Source organism: Excalfactoria chinensis, chromosome 13 (assembly GCF_039878825.1).
Source record: "Excalfactoria chinensis isolate bCotChi1 chromosome 13, bCotChi1.hap2, whole genome shotgun sequence".
NCBI lineage: Eukaryota > Metazoa > Chordata > Aves > Galliformes > Phasianidae > Excalfactoria > Excalfactoria chinensis.
Genome location: NC_092837.1, coordinates 10,346,704 through 10,365,614, shown reverse-complemented (window position 1 = coordinate 10,365,614; position 18,911 = coordinate 10,346,704). Strand labels below are relative to the sequence as shown.

Here is an 18,911-nt window from a genome sequence, read left to right as displayed (position 1 = left end):
ATTAAAATATTCACCAGTAAATCAGCATTGTTTTTATCAGAGTAAAAGAGTCTGAACTCTTCTATGTTCTCTATTCCCAAGTTTTCACAAGAGGGAAAAGAAGTCGCTTCAAAATCTGTATGTCTAGAAAGTGAATGGAACTCTCACCTACACATAAAGCAGGCTGGAAAGAAGTGTCAGCCAAAACACTACCAGGCCAACTCTTATGTTCTCAGAAATCTTTTCCATACTTTCCCAAGACTGCTGTTGAACAAAATCTGCCTCAACTGCACCGGTGCTACAAAGGCACAACGCTAGAGAAGCCAATGGATAATTCTTGTTTAAAATACAGTTACCAGAAGAAATGACTGACAACTGCATTCTCCTATTCAGTATTTCATGGCACTGGCCTACCACTGTTCTGTAAGCCATTATGAGTTCTCAGATCAAGAGTTCTTAAGGTACAGACCCATTCCTTGTCAGCTCCTGAAAACTTAGGAGAAAACAGTAGCAAATTTAACAGAGCACTTCATCTGTATTTATTTATTGGAAGCTTTCACTGGAAACATTACAAGTATTTTCACAGCCCAAAGCATAACAGTGAATGTGACCCAAAAGAGAGAGGTGATAAGAAGCAAAGAAAAACCATACAACAGTACTAACAGTACTGCCACAGTTGTGTTGTTCAGTAGTTCTGCAGAGTGACAAATTAATTATAGAATACACAAAAAGCTTCTAAAAATAAAGTTTAATATGAATACAAAACCAGAAGAATCAAAGATGAACTAAGTAAGTTCTATACACTTCTAGATCCATTTCTGAAGAGAAATGCCTCTTCATTTACAGTGTGCCTTTTGTAAATGAAATTAAATGCCCCTGCCCTGCTGAACGCAGGAAATCATTTGCTTAACACCAAACATTGCATTCTCAGAAGACAGTTACAAAAGCACACATCAGCATGCAGGCTAATTCTCCCCCCCCACCTTAAAACATCCTTAAAAACAAGTCTCTGAAAAATATAATTTAAAACAACATTGACACATGACTCGGAAAAGCTGCTCTGAGTCAAAGCATATTGCACATTACTTGTACTGCAGTCCTGAGATCCTTCAGGAAAAAGGGACAGTCCAACAGTATTGCCTTCGAAGAAAAACATGACAGCGGTTGCGTGTCAAAACTAAAAGTCTCACAGTTCAGAAGTCTGTTTCTTGTAAATATCCACATTGCAGTTAAACAAATGAAAACCTAAACAATCTTCTCTGATCTCAATTGAAAGGAAAACATTTGGGTATCTGACAGTAGGTGCATCTCATTACTAAGTACTACGATCTGCACTTCGTTCTTGGCTACATTTGCCAAGGGAACCAAGGTGATATTCAAGGAAACTAAGTCAGCATTGCCTAGTGCTGCAACTGAACCAATTTCCCAACAAAGTTAACTGGTTCCCTCTCTCCGCCCACATTACCAGCAGTTTCTCTGTCCTAAAATTGAACTACTGCCACAAACCGTTGAGCCCAAACTACAAAATAACTGAAGGGGATGAAGTTTTTGAGAGTTTTTCAAAGAAGATTTCTTCAAGTAACATTAAATCCCTGATAGAGCTTGTAAACAGTTTCACTATAATCTCCAGTCTCAAAAAGCAGCAGCATGTTTAAGTTCTAAGATCGTTTATGCTTTTTAATGTTTCCATTTGTTTTTGTTTGTTCCAAATAAGCAAAGGCAGAGCGGTGTTCTGTGTTCAGTTCAGTAGCATCACATCTTGTTCCCAAGATGATTTTTAAGACAAAGATTATTTGATAGTCTTCCAGCCTTTATCCCTTTTACTGCGCAGTCTTACTCCTGTACTGCCACTCCAGGTCAAAGAAAACTGAAGTGTTCTATGCATCAACTTCTGCGGATACAAAGAGCATCCACATTGCAGGATACTCTTTGTAGAAGCTTCCATTAGTATAAGCTGCCACTGTTCAAAAGACACATCCCTGGGAGAGAAAGAGAGCACTCTGTTTAAAATAACCTCCTCCAAGAACATTGCTACTTAACCAGAAATTCCAGGAACGCTCTTATAGCCTGAAATAAGACTTTAACACAAGCTCTCAGCCAGTTCAGATTGGTTAGTCACTAACTGAGGACTAGAAAGTAGTAATCTCCGCAGGGTTTGCTTTGCACATGCCTTCTAAAGTTACATTTCATGAGGTATGTTACTGCATTTCTATTTCTCTTATTAAGAGAGAAAGGTACAATCCTTGGCAAAGGCACCCAGCTTCCAGTGATCAACAGATCCAGATCCATGTCCCGTGGATGAGTAAGACGTAAGGATTCTGTTCGTTCACAGTTCTCATTCAGCTACACACTCCTTATCATTCACAGGGTCTTTTCTTCAGCTTTCACTCGTGTCACCTTTTTCTCACACTGATATTTATCCATCAAAACACCCAGCTGGATAGGAATGGCAACCGCTGAAGTAACTACTACCATAAGCCATGGAAATGCAGCGGCTGGGCTCCGTTCCTAAGGCCACCTGCACAGCAATAGGCATTTGGACATGCAGAGTCTGGGCAGACGGCTGCAGGCTGGCCTGAAGGGCAGCATAGGAGTGCAATGAGTTGTCAGCACTCCCAGCAAGCAGAGTGCTGGGCCTGTGTGCCTGTAAGGAGTCACGATAAGCAGAGCACAAATCCTGCACTGGTGACTGGAACTGGGAAAGACGAGCTGAATGCTGGGATAAAGGATGGTAACTTGATTGCTGAAACAGAACTTGAGCAGTGGCTTCATGTCTCAGGCTTTCCATTACTTCCTGTTGCTGATGGTGAATTGTTACCTCCTTTTTTATGCTACTGGCTTCTTTGATGTCGTTCTCATAATATCTGAAACAAATAAGTTAAGATTCATCAACAGGAAAAATAATAAAAAAATATTTAAAAAATCACAAGAGTTTTCATATATTCCAAAACTTCCACCCATCAAGCTTCTTGCCCACAGATATGTAGAATAGTTCACATGCTCACAGTTAATTTCTAATTATTCTGGTGAGATCTGCATGTCCTAAGAAGGTTTATGAATAATTTTTGCATCCCAAATATGTTTACAATTGCACTCGCTAGGGAAGGCTGTGAGACCTTAAGGTCCACAGCATGATTTTCTTAAGACAGTGTGTGTGGGTACTTGCAAAGTATTAAAGTGCACAGCTAAAAGAAACACAGGAAAAACCCTGTAAGGTACCAGGAAGAAACGATCATGCATTTGATAATCATTAGGGCGATCAATCAGTGAAACAAGTTGCTCGGTGAAACTGGGAAATCCGTGTCTTAGACAGCCAATAACTGACTAGTACACGACAAAAAGAACAATAAATTGTACCCTCCTGCAATGCACATACTGTTAAAAAAAACAGTATTTAGTAAAATGATCTAATCTTTCCATTTTATTCCTCTCATTCCTCTCCCCATACTAAAGGTAGAGAATACCATGATAATCTTGACAGCTACATCAATAGCTATAATCAAGCTATAGCAGGTCCTTTTTCCTGTGTATATTTTGTTTGTTTCAAATAAGCATTAACAACTTGCTAATAACGCCAACAGATTACTTGCATTTCGATCTTACATGAGCATCATTTCAATGCATTGGGCAAGGTGCTCCCAGGAGTAACACGTGAGCAATTCAAGTTGTGCTGTCCAGGCAGGAGAGATCTGCATACAGATGCGTGAGGCACACACAGAAGCTGCAGCAATCAGAGATGGACGAAAATGAAGGAAACTGTGGTCTATGAAGGAATAAAAATGGCACAGGTTGCTCTTACTGATCACTGCAGTGAGCCTACTAAGTAGTACACGGCAATGTAAGACACAGTTAAATCCTCATCTTTATTCCACACATCTCAAAGTAGAAACTCACGCCAATGAGAATTCAGTCAAAACTGGATGAAGCTTTACTGAAAGGCTTTGTGCTACTGGTGACTCGAGGCATTTGATTCCAAGAAAAAAAAGCTATGAAATATATGAAATAGACCAACTATGCCAAAGTTTTTCCACTTGTGTCAAGTGAACTGATATCCGCTGCTGACAGTCACGTACATTTACATTAGCGTTGAAATTTTAAGGATACAGCTGTTTATTGCCTCTCTCACAGGCAGATATTGGAAGCAGTGCTGCAAAGCAAAACAATATAAGCTCAGTTAGCCTAAATATGTCGTATCATACCATCACAGCAGCACAGAATCTCAACAATAAAACTGAAATAAAAAAAAACACCAAACATGCATTAAAACTGCATACGGTCACATCTACAACTGACAGCAGTTCACACTGTGTGTCAGATAACCATTTCTGATGGTCTTTCCAATTGCAGGCTCTAAGATGAAAAACAAAATAGGCTCTCCCATATTTCTGAGAAGAGATGAGACTAATCTGCAAGGGAAAGACAACCAACTGCCACCTGAAACAACTGCCAAGTGGGACACCAGTCTGCACAGATAATTTTGTGCAGTCCACATCATGACAGGTTTTAAAACCCTTCTCTCTTTCAGACTTCTGCCCTTTGCCAAATGGACGATCATTCTAGCGTAAACTAAATCTCTTACCTTGCACTGAGAAATCAAGGAAATAATACGCATATTTTTCCATAAATGCTTTGACTTTGGTTAGTGAGGTGATCGGCCAGCCGTTGTGAAGGTCATTCTCACCAATAGATGCATAGAGGTAGTAGTCAATGTAGTGCGCTGCCGTTGGTATACACAGGTTCCAGTTGAAGTTTTCTAGAAGCAGCATTTCCATTCTAAGCAAATCTTTCTTGCTCAATACCACATTCACATTGCACATGTATGCCAGGTTATTTAAATGCTCCAATTTTGGAACTTGATCTTCTTTCTCTTCAAATTTACCTATCAAAAAAGAAGCCATTTCTACCTTTTCATAGAGACACTAATGAACAATTCATAGAACTGGAGGTAGGAACTGGACTCTGCAATGCTACCAGAAATGAGTAAGACCTGAAGTATGCTGACTGCAATGAGCGGATTTCAGTATTAGATTAAAGAAATATGATAGTTTATGCCCTTGTTTCACAACAGATTTCAAGAGGCCTTCATACCAAGGTAACTTGGGCTCTGCATTCCCATTATCTGTTCCTATATCCACATTACTAGCAGAACAGAGAACAGAAAAGCAGCTCTTCATCTCAAGCTACGCATTGAATGAAACCGAAAGAAAATAAAGAACTGAAAGAAATAAAGAATAAAGGCAGTATGGGGGAAAAATAAATAAAATAAAATGATCTAATATTGAGGGGGAAAAAATCTCCTTTGGGTATGAACACTGTCCTTTAGGTATGGAAGCTAAACGCATACGCTACAAAACAGAAGACATTAAAAGCCCTCAGGCACCACCACCTTTGCCCTCGCTGCTTCATAATTTCTCTTTGATCCATCCTGTCTTGAAGGCCTGATCAACAAGGGTCACTGAAAAGCTAGAAGTCCACTGTAGCCAAGCTATTAACATAAATAATTCCCATAAGATTAGCTGAGAGCATGCATTTTTAGAGTCCAAATAGCTAAGTGAAACCACGCCTTTTTCTAACCTGCATTTACTAGGCTATTGAAACAGCAGTAATCTCTAGAAGTAGTCAGTTTTTCCATGAGTAGCTATAAAATATTGTCATTTTGTGCAGACAAACGTGATCTCGATCTTTCCTGTCCTCAAAAGAGACAAAAAAAAAAAAAAGTAATAAAGAAAACTAAAAGCAGATCTGCTACCCCCAGGATTTTGCCTATTAGTAACAAAGAGTTCCTTTGCTGCAAACTTAAGGAGGCCTTTTTAAATGCAGAGTTACCAAACCAAGGAGCTGTCATTATGAGTTCTGTAAGTCCTTCCATCTTTCTCACTCAGCCTTGGGAATTTCAAGATGTCAGACCATGGTTTGGGGAGCAGATTGTCAGCACGGTTGTGTTAGAAAGGTACTATGTCAAAAAAAAGGGCAAAGTTTGTTGACTTCACAGAATCACAGAGTTTGGAGGGATCTCTGGAGATCATCCAGCCCAACCCCTGCTAAAGCAGTCTCTCTGCAATGGTTACACAAGGAAACGTCCAGCTGGGTTTTGAATACTTCCAGAGAAGACTCCACAACCTCTTTGGTCAGCGTGTTCCACTGCTGTCACCCTCAGCGTAAAGATGTTTTTCCTCACGTTCATATGGAACTTCCTGTGTTTCAGTTCGTGCCCGTTGTCCCTTGTTCTGATGTTGGGCACCACCAAAAAGAGCTTGGCTTTACCCGCTTTGCTCCTGCTCACTAGACCATGAGTGTCCAACCTTTGGGCTTACCTGAGCCCATATATGAAACATACAATACAGTTACTGTATACAAGTAACAGAACTTATTTTTTTGTGGTTTTTATTAAAATGTGACATCAATTGTTCCAGTAACGTTTCCTTTCCTCCCCAGATGGGTTTCCGTTCACCTTCAGATTACCATGAACAATTACCATTCATCTTCAGAATTGATACAGAGGAAATAACTGTTGATGACAGTAAACTTCAAAGCTTTCACAGCCATTCGGGGGGAGGGGAGCTAATGTACCTGGCAGGAATTTCCCAATATCATCTCCAGTCACCTCACAGTGCAAACCCAGCAGAAGAAACGTACATATTCCAACTAGAGAACACTTAGATGATTCCAGGGACACACACCCATGTTCCTCTCAACTGCAGCAAGTCCGGGCTGCCAACACAATTTGGCTGCCAACACAATTTGTTCAGAGAAGCATCATCTTCCCACTCCCTCATCTCTTGCAATTATTACTGTAGTAGGAAGCGCTGTCACCATCCAGTTTCCTAGGTGGGAAAACTGATGAGCCAGTTAAAATGCTCTTCTAGAACACAGCAAGAGAAATCAGCTCCAGCTAACTAAAAGACAGCTGTGATCTGTGACATGAGAACACTGCTGTTGTGTGCCCAAAGACAGATGACAAAGTTGGTAGGTGGAGGTGGAAAAAAAAACACACAGAAGTCTGAGATTCTTCAGATCAGGGAGAGCTAAATAACAATTGACAACGATTTCTCTGAACTCACACAACTGCCCTCAGTGTCCTCCAACAACAGAAAGAAAACCCACAGCCCCAAAATTACATCAGAAATGTCACCTCTCACTACACCTCACTTTGCTTGTGGTCTGCACACTGCCATTAACCTCCTGCTTTTCTCTAAGGAAACAATCGGAAAGAAAAAGCAGGCTTTCTCAAATGGTGTTCATAATGCAGAATTACCTGTTGATAAACATTCAGCACTCATCTTATAAAGATGATAGTTTACTCTCAAAAGATGTTAATAAATGTTTTAATAAGTACAAGTGTCTTGCTACAGACTGAAGAGTAATTCTGCTGCAATCCTTTGCTGAACAAATAGGCCACTTCCTTATTTGCACTTATTTGCAGGAAGCCCTAATTATTGCATTTGCAGTGAAAGGAAAAAAAAAAAAAAAAGAAAAAAAAAAAAAAAAAAAAAAGAAAGAAAGAAAGAAAGAAAAGAAAAAAACCCAAAATATTCTTAAATATTCTTTGCTATAATGAGAAATGTCAGGTGAATACAATATACCGTTTATTCTACTTCTTATCAATTTGAGAATAAACTAAATTCAGGAATCCCCACTTGGCATAAACCGAAAGGCCTTACTGCACATTAGTGTGGCTCAAACAATGGACAACAGCTTACTACACTCTCAAGAGTCTCCAGATTTAAAACCTCACCTACACAAAGCGTTAGATAGTAATTTTGTGCAAAGCTGCTTTGCTTCAATTTTCAGCATTTTGCTTCTACGCATTGGTAGGAGAGCTAGCTTTACAATTACAGGCTTTTTCCCTTTCCTATAAAGGATGGTTCCATAACAGGATACATGAATGCTGTTCACGTATCTTTGTATCATGTATCATGTAACTTTGTTTCATTTTAAATCCTAGATGCTACATAAGCCAGTTGTGCAGCCTTCTACCCAAGATCTTACTGTTACATCTGACAACTCATAACAAGCTTGAGGGCACCACTGCCGTCCCACCTGCACAACAGTGCAAATAGAAGTTATAGCTAGAAATCTTTCCTGAGAATCAAAAAGTTACTAGAAAGAACTGATGAAGCACCAGTTTTATGGCAGGGATGGATGGGAGAGAATACTCGAAAGTACCAGGTTTTAAGAAAATCCTGTTCTCTGTTCCTGATGGCTCCTTTCAACCACGTCCCTGCAGAATAAAGCAGCATTGCTGTGAGGCATCTTGCAGTTACAAAATTACACATACAAAAATAGAGTGTTCTTGAGGAAAAAAGAGAGTATAGGTAACAGAAAGAAAGCACCTCTCAACTGGGATAGTTTGCTGCCCGTTTTCTAGCACGTAGGAGCTCATCAAAGGTTCAGGTAAGTAGAACTTCTACAGCTCTTCCAGACTAAGCCTCACTTAGTCTGCCATAAAAATGCACCTACAGAAACTATTTCTATTCTTCTTTCCTCTGATTTTAACACTGACTTTTCTGCAACATGAGCAAGCAACAATCCATATCATTCACTATCAAAAACATAGTTCGTTTTTACCATTATCTCTGCAGATAAAGCCCTTTAGGGCATTCCCCACAAGGAAAAGCATTAGTAAACTTGTATCCTGAGCAATAAATACACAATATCACCTTCTTTCCTCAACAAATCCTTTCTGGGTCCTTTTTTTTTCTCCCACCTTAACCGATATGCCTAGCAGTTTCCAGCCATCAATGCTGCAGTTTGCATAACTTTTGTTGCCTACAACAATAGCGTGCTGCTCTGCCTGGCTCCCATATGGCAGGATAATTTCCTTGTAACCTAGAAACAGAGTTTGCAAGTCTGTATTTCTTTGAGGCACCAGCCTCACTTTCTTCCACTTGCACATCACTGCCTGCAGAGATTCCGAGAAAATACTAACCACAAACATTCAAGGTCGTTTGCCAAATGGATGCCAACCCCAAAATTTCAGAGTTACACAGCAATGACTAGGAGCCCAGAACAAGCAACATGCATTCCAGTACCATCAACATACCTACTGAGGACATCACAGAATCACTAAAGTTGGAAAAAACCTCTAAGATCATCCAGTCCAACCATCCACCTACATCAGTATTTCCCACTAAACCACGACAACCTCATTACTACATCTAAACGTATAAAGAAAACGACTGGAAGTGGTTACCATGCAGTTTTCTGTGTTAAGATATGCAAAGAGAACAACCATCTGCTCAGAGAAGGGAAGAAAAGCTGCAGTAAGTAGGAGCCAACTTACTTGCTAGGAGAAGACAAGCAAATGAGGTGACATACAGCTGCTTGACAGTGATATCATAGCGGTCCATGAAGAGGTCCAGTAAGTAGATAGCGAGATGCCGGGCTGTAGGGCAGAGATTGCAACGATTGCTGAGGACGGTCAAGAGATCAATGAAGTAACGGCGCATCCCAATCTGTGGTGAATGGGCCTTATATAGAGGCAGGTTAAGTTCCTACAGGGATGGGAGAGAGGGGAGTAAATAGTACTGAAGTGGAAGTACTGAAATATCCCATTGCATCATCTGGAATCCCAAACACCCTCCACCTGCTATGGCAAACAGGTAGCAAACACAGCACTGTGATTGACGTGGAAATCAGGGCTGAGTTAGTGCATGTTTAACAGTCAATTAACTTCTAGTACTTTGGCCATAATGCACTTTCCCTACAAGCATTAAACACGTAGTTTCATCTAGGAACAAACTGCCTGCTATTGCTTTCTACAGAACACTGAACATCTTGGCCATGAGAGCTATCCCTTAAGGACTTAATCATTTTCTTCACCTAAATTGAGCTATTAAGTACCATTTCATAGGCTAGATAAATTTCTCTGATATTGCCCCTTCCAAACTTACTACATCCTATATCAAAAACCATCCAACACACGCACCCCACAGGTTCTGTAGCATGAAACAGCAACAAAAACCACCAACATTGTGCACAGATGCAATAAGAAAAGTGGACATTAACAAGGAAGATAACAGGAGACTTCTAATTTTGGCAAAATTCAGCATTTTTCATGCTGATGTATGACAGTGGTATAAAAGCTAACCATTGAACTTGCAAACTGTTCCATATGGGATATAGAAATCTTGATTCTAAAGGCAGAATTATTGAAGCTTTTGTTCTGCCCATGCTTCACCTGAAAGCGTTTCACACAGATTTGTAGCCACTGTGTGAGGGAGGGAGTAAAGATCCTAGGGAACACCCACAAACTAATGCCACTTTAGTGTTAAGCAGCCAGATCTAAAATCAAGGTGGGCTGAATACACGTGAATAGGCACAGATAAAAGGAAACAAACTATTTCAGCGTGGTGCATCTCAGTAATTCAGATTCTGCTTCTAGATCATTTCTGCACTGCATGCACTTGGAAAGGAATTAGAAGCTGCATAGCACTACAAGATAAACGTGCCTTATAGCAGAAGACAAAGCAGTATGTAGAGCAGTAATTCTACAGAACAAATGCAGAGTTGAAAAGATGAGATCAGAGGAAGCATCCACGCTGGTGTGCTGCTTGCAGAAGGGCACCTCCCTGCACAGCTGGAGCAGTGCCTGCCCACGCTCTCCCATCTCGCTGGAGGAAGCATTCCATGAGAAGGTTCAGCTTGTCAGGAGAATATAGCTGCAGTCAGGCTCAGAGGGGTGCACATGACTGGAAACCAGCAAGGCTGGTTACCAAGAAGCAGCTCACAAAGACAGCAAGCTGGGCACTGTTACAGATGATTGCTTACCAGGCCTTCCCCCCCCCCCCCCCTCCCCCCAGGGCTGAACAGACACATGCTGAGGACTGGCAAGAAGCCCTTTGAAACCTGGGGATTATAAAAAAATCCCCCAGCAGTAACACCTTATAAAGAAGGGGCAATGAAACACGACCCCCATGTTGTTTTACACCCAGAAACACCCCATAACGCCCACCACCACAACCACCTCACATAGCAGGATTTCCAGCCATCAGTAGGACACAGGTCGGGAGCAAGAATTCACTGTATACTCAGTCTGAGCATTCTGGAAGAGATCGTTTCAAGCTCATCACTTACAACAGTAAAAAAAAAAATAACTGCATTTGTGTTAAAAACTGTATGGAGTCCAAGCTATGATAAGATCAGGTGGAAATTCAATCTCTGAAACAATCTTGCTTCCTTCTGCCTAATAGAAATGCCTAGTTCTACTTTTTGAAATGTCTTGGGCTGTCAAAACAGACAGATCTCCCAGCAAAATTATGCTCTCTAGAGATATCAAAGCTCAGCATGTGAATTTGATATGAAACTTGCTGTATGGACCAGAGTTGTGGTTGGCAAGTATGTAATTCCTACACAAAGTGAGAAGCAAACATGGCTATTCTTATGCGTTCCTTTCCATCAATCTCCCCCAGCAGGATTATTTAGCATCAGTTCTCCAAGAAAAAAAAAAAAGAATTACCACTTTGAATACAAAGAGTGCCTTTGTTACTTCGGGGAAACTGGTACACAACCAGCAGCTATGAGACTCTGAAGAAAATCGTTCAGAAAGCAATTATAGAATAATTTCCAATGCTTAGAATTTACCTCCATCTCCAGTAAAGCAACAGAGAAGCTGGGAGTCCTGCTGTGTGCTGGTCCTTCTGTATGCTGCTGCTTGCCTTAGCCTGCTGGCTCCTATCTCCCTCCACCACCTGGCTGTGGCTGCTGGCAGTCAACGCACTGAAACACTGAGCATGGCAGCGTGGGCTCCCATGTGGCTCGGGGTTGACCAACTGAGCTCCCTCAACATTTGCTGGTCAGTGCCTCTCAGCTAAAAGCCTCCATGCAGGCAGCACACAGCATTTAGGATGATCGCCACTTGTCATGTTTTGAGATAAGTAGAGTTTGCATGGACGAGGTGGTGCGTGTGCTGAAAGAGAAGCAGCTTTAAGGGCAAAGGCAATTATAAGCCAGCTCCTATCAGCTTCAAGACCTGACCTTCTTTTAGAAGGGAATCAGCATAAACATGTTTAAGTGGTGCTAAAGATGACAAATCTTCAGCAGTCACAGCTGAAGGGCAGCCAGGCTGCAGGCAGCTCCCAGGAGGTAACCTGACTGCTTCCTGCACGGCTCATTGACCCAAAGAACCAGACTTCACCTGTGGGTAAGCTGGTTTCACAACTGGGCTGAGCAAACATTTCAGAGCCATCCTGGAGGAGATGCTGAGCAACAAGACTTCACAGAAGCAGAGTCAGCAAACCTCACGAAGTTTAGGCTTCTTGAGCTAGATTAGCCAACCACAACTGAAGAGGAGAGGAAGGAAATTGAGCACAATGATGTCGTCCAGCTCCCCTACAGCAGTTGCTCCAGTCCAGCACTTAGTGTGGTCAGAGCACCACACCACAGTGTCTGAGTGTTCAACACAGCAAGAAGTTGCATCCCATTTCTTTTCAGCACAACTCCTCCCCACATTTAAAGCCAGTAATAAACTGACAAACGGCAGAAAAGTTAGAACTTAACAAGTGATGTGGCATTATAGTAATAACTCCTACTAATAACGATCAACTCTCAGAACAAAAGTGAAATTCACCAACTCACAAGCTTCCTGACAAAGGAAAAATGAGCCTCTGTGGCAAACATTCCTCAGGTTCTGATATTCATAAAGTTATTAACTGAAACTGCTTTTCTATCATGTCTAAGTACTTCAGCTTGACTCTGTTCTCCCCTGAGGTGAACCACGCAGCATCCCCTGACTCCCTGCAGCCATGCAGGCTCAAAGAAAGGCAAAGATAAGTGACAGTGAAGCACTCTTCAGGTATGGCCTGCAGGATGCATTTCCTCTCACAGCAAAAATGTGTGGTAAATGCCTGCAAAACAGCCCCTTGCTTTGCCTGGGCAAGCACAAGCCGTGCTGTCCTGTAACACAGACCAACCTTTATACCTGTTCAAAGTAACAGTGATTAAGGTCAGTAGAGGATTCAGTGTGAACTGTGATGTGTAGACACTTAAGTGAAGATTCCATCATACTACTAAGATGCTATAAAAAAAGAAAAGAAGAAAAAAGCATCAGACCAGGACTGTATTTCAACTGTGCTTACAATCATTTTGATCTTATTCTGCCCTTCAGCACCCTTACAACAGTCTGAAACATCTGAGGGAACACCAGACTGCTATTGTGCTTGAAAAACGTATCGCTTCCTGCCTTTCGCTGTGGTGTTTCATCAGACGTTTCATTAAGTCCTTCTTACACAACCCAAAGCATTCAGAACTCAGCAACCGATCTGTGAAGGATCAGAGAAAGAAGTGTTAGAAAGAATCGAAATTCCAACTGGAAGGGAGGAAGGAAAGAAAAAGGTCATGAATAACCATGTACTTAGAACACCTGTTCCTTTCAGCTCTATGCATATGCCACCATCTACAACATAAGCAAGTTACAGCCAGAGGCCAGTAATGCTATTGTCACTCGTTTGAAGTAATCTAGCTTTTGAAGTGAGCAGATTATGCTTTTGTTGCTGGACCTGCCAGTTTGGGGAAAAGCCTGATATTAGTAAACCTCAGCGCCTCTAACACCTTTTTTCTTTCAGCTGATTCAAAGTGGAAAAGCTCATTAGAATGAAAGGTTGATGCTTTATCCTCTTGAGTAATTGAAGTGACAGAGTCCACACCCTCTTTGAATGCCCGCAGGTATCTGGGACCCCTGAAGTTCTCATCTAGAGCTCCTTAGAAAAAGAAAATGAACCCCACACCAGAAGTACCACCTGCACTGTGCCCCGTTGCCTTCCTTCTTCTGCAGCACAGCCCATGTGGTCTGCACCAATCCCACCTTCGGGCAGTGCCAGGCAGATCTGAGCACATCAGACTTCCATCAGCACTCTTTTAGTATTGAAGGGATCACAAGCTTTTAAAATAACAAGGACATCAGTGGACTGGCCAGAAGACAAAACAGTGCCCATTACATCACGACTTTCAGGCCAGCAACAGGTCAAGCAAACCTGGTGCTTCAGCAGAACTCAAGGAAAATAGGAGGATAGAAACACAGGCACTTATGCATGCAAGAAGAGGAAAAATTTGTTCTCTAACAACCTTTAACACGGCCTCAGCAGTTTCCTGCACTGCTTCTCACAGGATGATTTGGAACTGCAAGAGGGGAGCTCATGGTGAAGAAAAAGGCACCCCCACAGGAGCACAACAAGCTCTGTGCATGACAGTCCTGCTCCAGGTTGTGGACTTGGTCTGAGGAAAGAGCTGCATGTCAAAGAAGAAACACTTCACAGCTGTAAACAGCATTTCTCAATAAAGCCCAAGAGGAGGTGGGAGACAGGTGTGGAGGAGCTTTCACCTAGAGGAACTCAGACATATTTACCACTTAAAGGACTGTTTGCTCTCAGCAGGAAGGGGATCAGCACTCCTCACCTGTCTGAAAGTAACTCCGGGCTGACACTTGGACCGCCTTCAAAGAGTTCAAGTTACAATATTAACCTTTTAAATACTTAAAAATTCCTGCAAGATTTGGCCCTGCTCTGGGAAGCCACAAGAGATGAATAAAAAGGGAAATGCAGACAGATCCAGTAATTCTCATTAATTGCAGGAAATGAACATATCCTACTAAAGCTACTAAAGCTCCTAACTATCCTACTAGAGCTACTAAAGAGTGCTACGTAACTGTGCTGCAGGAGTTCCATTTCCATTCATAAAGCTCAGATTTTCAAGTGTGGGGCAGCAGCCTGGACCAATCAGTACCTTTCCATTAGCACCTATTTCTGCAATGGCCCTACGTTATCACAGCACTGATACTTCACTAGTTGGACAATTCAGGGGCTATTAATTTAGTCCACGTTTAGACAGAGCCTTTGGGAAGCAGCATTTTTCAGCTGCCTGACTGAGAAGCCAGGTATAGCCCACACATTCAGCATCTGCTGTCATCCATCAGAACAGTGCACAGTATCTGTCACTAAGCAGCCAACTTCTAAAGAGATTAACAAGAACTTCGACCCAAGGGGGAGGGAATAACACTTGTGCACTTAACATAAAAACATGGTTGTTTCAATCTGCATCTCAATCGCTAGGAAAAGAGTTGCATTACTTTTCATTCCTCACCTTAAACAGACTTAAATATATACTTTAATGAAGCAGGACAGCCTGCAGCATACATTTCAACCTCCTTGACAGTTATTAAGCAACTTTCCTATCATACTCGCATGCTCCAACTAAGACCCATTTCTTCTGACCCAAGACAGACTGTTCCTCACTATGACTCTCCAAAAAGCACCTTAAAGCAGGGAAGTCACTCATGCTGAAGGTACCATTGCATTAATTGTTCGCACCCCAGTATCAATAAGGATATTGATACTCCAACACTACTGGATGCCAGCCGTTCTTGCCCCACTCAGAACCTGGGCACATGGCATCACCTGACACCATTTATTGCTGCACGGCAGTAAGGAACATCCAAAGGGTAACTTTGTTAGCTATAGCTTTACTGACTTCAGGCTGCGTTACACACAGGCAGTCACTACGTGCTGTGGACTTGCTTTCATGCTACTCAACCACCTGTGTTTAGGGTTCACTTTGAGCTGGGAATCTACCTGAAGAAACAGCAGCTTTAGTTTTACCTGCTTTCAGTAAAAGTACACTAAGTCTTAAAAATAGTTCCTGACTGCTTTGCTTATTGCAAAACATACAGCTGGATTTCCAATCAATGCGTAAGCAACGCTGAACTTCTAGAAATAGCTTTGCATGCCCGTCTGTGCGTATGCCCACTCCCCTACAGCCCGCCCAGGCACGACGTCCCAAGTCTTAGCGCTTATCTGTGCGCAAAGAAGCAAAGCCGTTTCTCCAGGTCCTGCAACATGCTGGCTTTTCCTTCGCAGGACAACACCGGCGTCCCTCCCAGCGTCTAATAGAACAAATCCCCACCCCGGCTAAGTTACACAGTCACAGCTACCGAGGAGCTGCGGGTATCTCCAGGCTGCTGTTCGCTCAGGGCTGACTTTGAACAAGTTTCGATGGGAGCAGCTCCCGACAGCCCCGCTGAAGGCACAGCGCGGTCGCCGCAGCACAGCTCTTCTCCTGGGGAGGGGCACAACGGAGAGCAAAGCTGAAGGAAAGGAACAAAGCGAGAGCAAACCTTCGTCCTCAGGGTCTGATGGATGTCTGCCGCCAGCTCCCCTCTCCACCACTGCTCCTCCATCCTTTTTCTTCCCATCCAGACAAAGCCCTGGGAGGCAGACGGGGCACCACCGAGACGGACAACAGAGCGGACGAGCCGCTTCCGCCGTCCCCCCCACCCCCCTCGCTCTGACCGCTGCGGCCGCCCTCCTCCGCAGCCGGGGCTCGGCCCGGCGGCAGGCACGGCTCGGGCGGGCGGAAGCCCCGCGGCCGAGAGGGGAGAGAAGGGGAAGAAAGACAGCGGGAGAACCGCCGCCCGTCCGCCAGCGCGGCTCTGGGGTTAATGGGCTGTAATTAACAGCTGCCCGCCCCGGCGGGACGTCGCCGACCCCTCCGTGCCTCCGGCAGCGGCACCTGCGCGCTCCCGGGGCCCCGCGGGGGGAGCGGAGCCCCCGCCCCGCGAGCGCGGCACCGACGGCACGTGGCTGCCCGGCTCCTCGTGCTGGCAGCGGCGAGCGCTCAGCGTGTCCTCAAGCTTTAAACGGGAGACGCTGGCTTTGTCCTCGTTCTGTGCTTCCTCACTCGAGATGCCTCACCTTTAGCTACCGGGGCGTGTAGGCGGCAGTGGCCTGGCTACAATTTCAGCCCAGCTGTCACCGTTTTGCCGCGGGGTCCATTTCTACATCCCAGCTTGATGCTCAAAGAGCCCAGGAAACTGCCAGGCACCACACAGCTTCGTTCCCAGACCTCTGAGAGGGCTATTAACGTCCGATGGGAGTTTCAGGATGAAATCCCCCCCCATGCGTTTCCCAGCGCTGTTTCAGCAATTCTAACAAGCCAAAATAAATAAGTAAATTATTAAAAGATCGTCCCACAGTCTGTCCTGTACCAAAACCACACGGCTGATCTGCTCAGGATGAAATTGCCACGAGCAATTCCCAGACAAGCAGCAGCTTTCCCTTCTGGGGAATTAGACTCCAGTTTCAGCAGTAGTTTTTGGGGCGTTCTGTCTGCCTGTCATTCTGTACAGGACTTTGCTAAACAAACAAACCCTCATGAAATGCTTTCTTCATTGGTTTCCAAAAGGAAAGAAAAAGAAAACCTGCACGCTTCCATCGCAGTTAATATCTTTGTTGATTTCAGTGCTCCTGGGGAGCCGTTATCTCGGTGAGAACATCCCCAGTTGTTTATGGTCAGCTTTCTGCCATGGCCCTGCTGTAAAAGCCAAGCCATGCAGTTAAGTGGTGATGGCCATTAAAACCGCAGAAAAAAGCTGCCACCAAGTGTCCGTCAGAAACAATTTTCTCCTATTTTCTTTCAAGTACATCCAATTACCCCGCTATCCCTTAAACAAAATACTCGAGTGCCCTAATTTAAGCAACGAAACCACTTTTTTCCCCCCTCTCTTTTCATTTAAAACTGAACGCAAAACACGTTGAAGAGCAGTCTGAGCATTTGCTTACAAATAACCCACGTGGATGTACTCATTTGCTATCAGTTTTTGTTAGTTAGTTTTTTACCCCTATATCATCTCAACACTATTCTCAACTTTAATACTGTTGAATAATATTGTTCTAAAACAATTGAGCACAGCCTCAATGTACCTTTTCCATCTGAACGGGACCCGTTCAGGACAGGAACACGTTCTGCTGTTAACAGGTGCAGCCGACGTTAAAACACAGTCCTCAGCCACATCAGAACTGCATGTATTAAGCTTGCAAATGGTTTAGCAAGCCGTCTGAAAAAGAACAAAAAGAAAAATCCCAGGAGAACTCCCAAAGTAAATAGACTTACTGAGAGCTCACATTCACTTAGAGAACGTTTATCGTTATTAATAAGGCATGGCTGGGTAAAGCACAGGGAGAACCACTAAGACTTAAGTGATGTACGCCTAGTTTTAAGTCAGCGGTATCATCAGCACTATGGAGGTTTTCTTTAAGAATCAGTTTAAGCTGAGGAGATCAGCAGCTTTACCACTATCCCACCATTCTGGATGCTATAGCAATAGAATGCATTCAGGCTGAACAAAATTACCTGAAAATAGCTAAGGTACAAGCCTTCAGCCTAACAAACAGGGCTCAGGTAACTGTGTTTTACCTGCTGGCACGGTGGGCTTCAGCTGAGGAAGAACACAGTGGAAATGCTGCATTGCAGAGGCTGCACCTGCATCAATCAGCAAGGAGCTGGAGTACTCTTGGTAGAAAAGAACAGGCTTCTGAATCAAGTCCCACTCACAGAGCCCATAGCTGTGCTCTGCAGCTCCAGCCACCCAACCCCACCTGCTACCAGAGGCAAAAGAGAGCTGCTCTGGTGCCCATCAAGGGGTGAGCTTAAGAAGGGATTGCTGGTGACTGCCCAGATATCCCCACAGGGCTCCTCCTTCCCCAGGTGGGCAGCCCAAGTTGATGCCACTCAGGTGCTCCACTTTTCACCAAAGCCCCAAAGCCAGATTGTATCAGCAACAGCTTGAGTGATAATTTTAGCCTGTTTGAGTGCTTTCACTCAAATGAGTGTGGTGGTTTTCTTCTACCGCAAGAACTGATTTTCCTTCTTGCTGGTTCTCTGTATTTATCTGTGTTTTCCTACCTCTCTGCTTTACCCTGCTCCTTTGTAGCTCTGTCAATCAGCATGCATTTTTCACCACATGACCCACCTTGTTAAACCTAGTCTTTCTGTCAGCCTAACTTTCTCTAAGTTGTAGCATTCTGTAGGCTTGCAAAGGGATCTGAAGCAAGCACAAAGCAAACAAGAAGGAAGCAGAGCTAGGAGCAGCCTGATGTAAACAGGGCTTCTTCCTTCAGCAGTGTTCACTGCTGTGGTGGGACTTGCAGAGAGTCTCCCCTCAC

At 43.5% G+C, this 18,911-nt stretch overlaps 1 protein-coding gene across 5 annotated transcripts; it reads right to left on the bottom strand.

The window, feature by feature from the left end:
• Positions 1–494: 494 nt before the first annotated feature.
• CCNJL (cyclin J like) lies at positions 495–18,387 on the bottom strand. Of its 5 annotated transcripts, XM_072348654.1 has the most exons (7): positions 18,345–18,387; positions 18,163–18,258; positions 17,670–17,803; positions 9,263–9,473; positions 4,559–4,858; positions 3,583–3,742; positions 495–2,843 (listed from the first exon to the last, which is right to left on the bottom strand). In XM_072348654.1, exons 3-7 carry the CDS (start codon positions 17,676–17,678, stop codon positions 2,396–2,398), a joined length of 1,128 nt encoding a protein of 375 aa, XP_072204755.1. In that variant the 5' UTR covers positions 17,679–17,803; positions 18,163–18,258; positions 18,345–18,387; the 3' UTR covers positions 495–2,395. The 5 variants fall into 5 exon arrangements, with proteins under 5 accessions (XP_072204755.1, XP_072204754.1, XP_072204752.1 ...); XM_072348653.1 differs by having other exon boundaries at positions 18,163–18,350; XM_072348651.1 differs by lacking the exons at positions 17,670–17,803; positions 18,163–18,258; positions 18,345–18,387 and adding an exon at positions 16,085–16,797.
• Between the last annotated feature and the right edge of the window lie 524 nt (positions 18,388–18,911).

Excerpts from the sequence above, each read along its gene's own strand:
- CCNJL (XM_072348651.1), bottom strand. The coding sequence starts at position 16,162 with ATGGGAAGAAAAAGGATGGAGGAGCAGTGGTGGAGAGGGGAGCTGGCG. Across the intron at positions 3,743-4,558 it reads CCTTGATTTCTCAGTGCAAG|ACCACAGTTTCCTTCATTTT; the intron begins GTAAGAGATTTA and ends ATTCCTTCATAG. Across the intron at positions 2,844-3,582 it reads TGCATTGAAATGATGCTCAT|ATATTATGAGAACGACATCA; the intron begins GTAAGATCGAAA and ends TATTTGTTTCAG.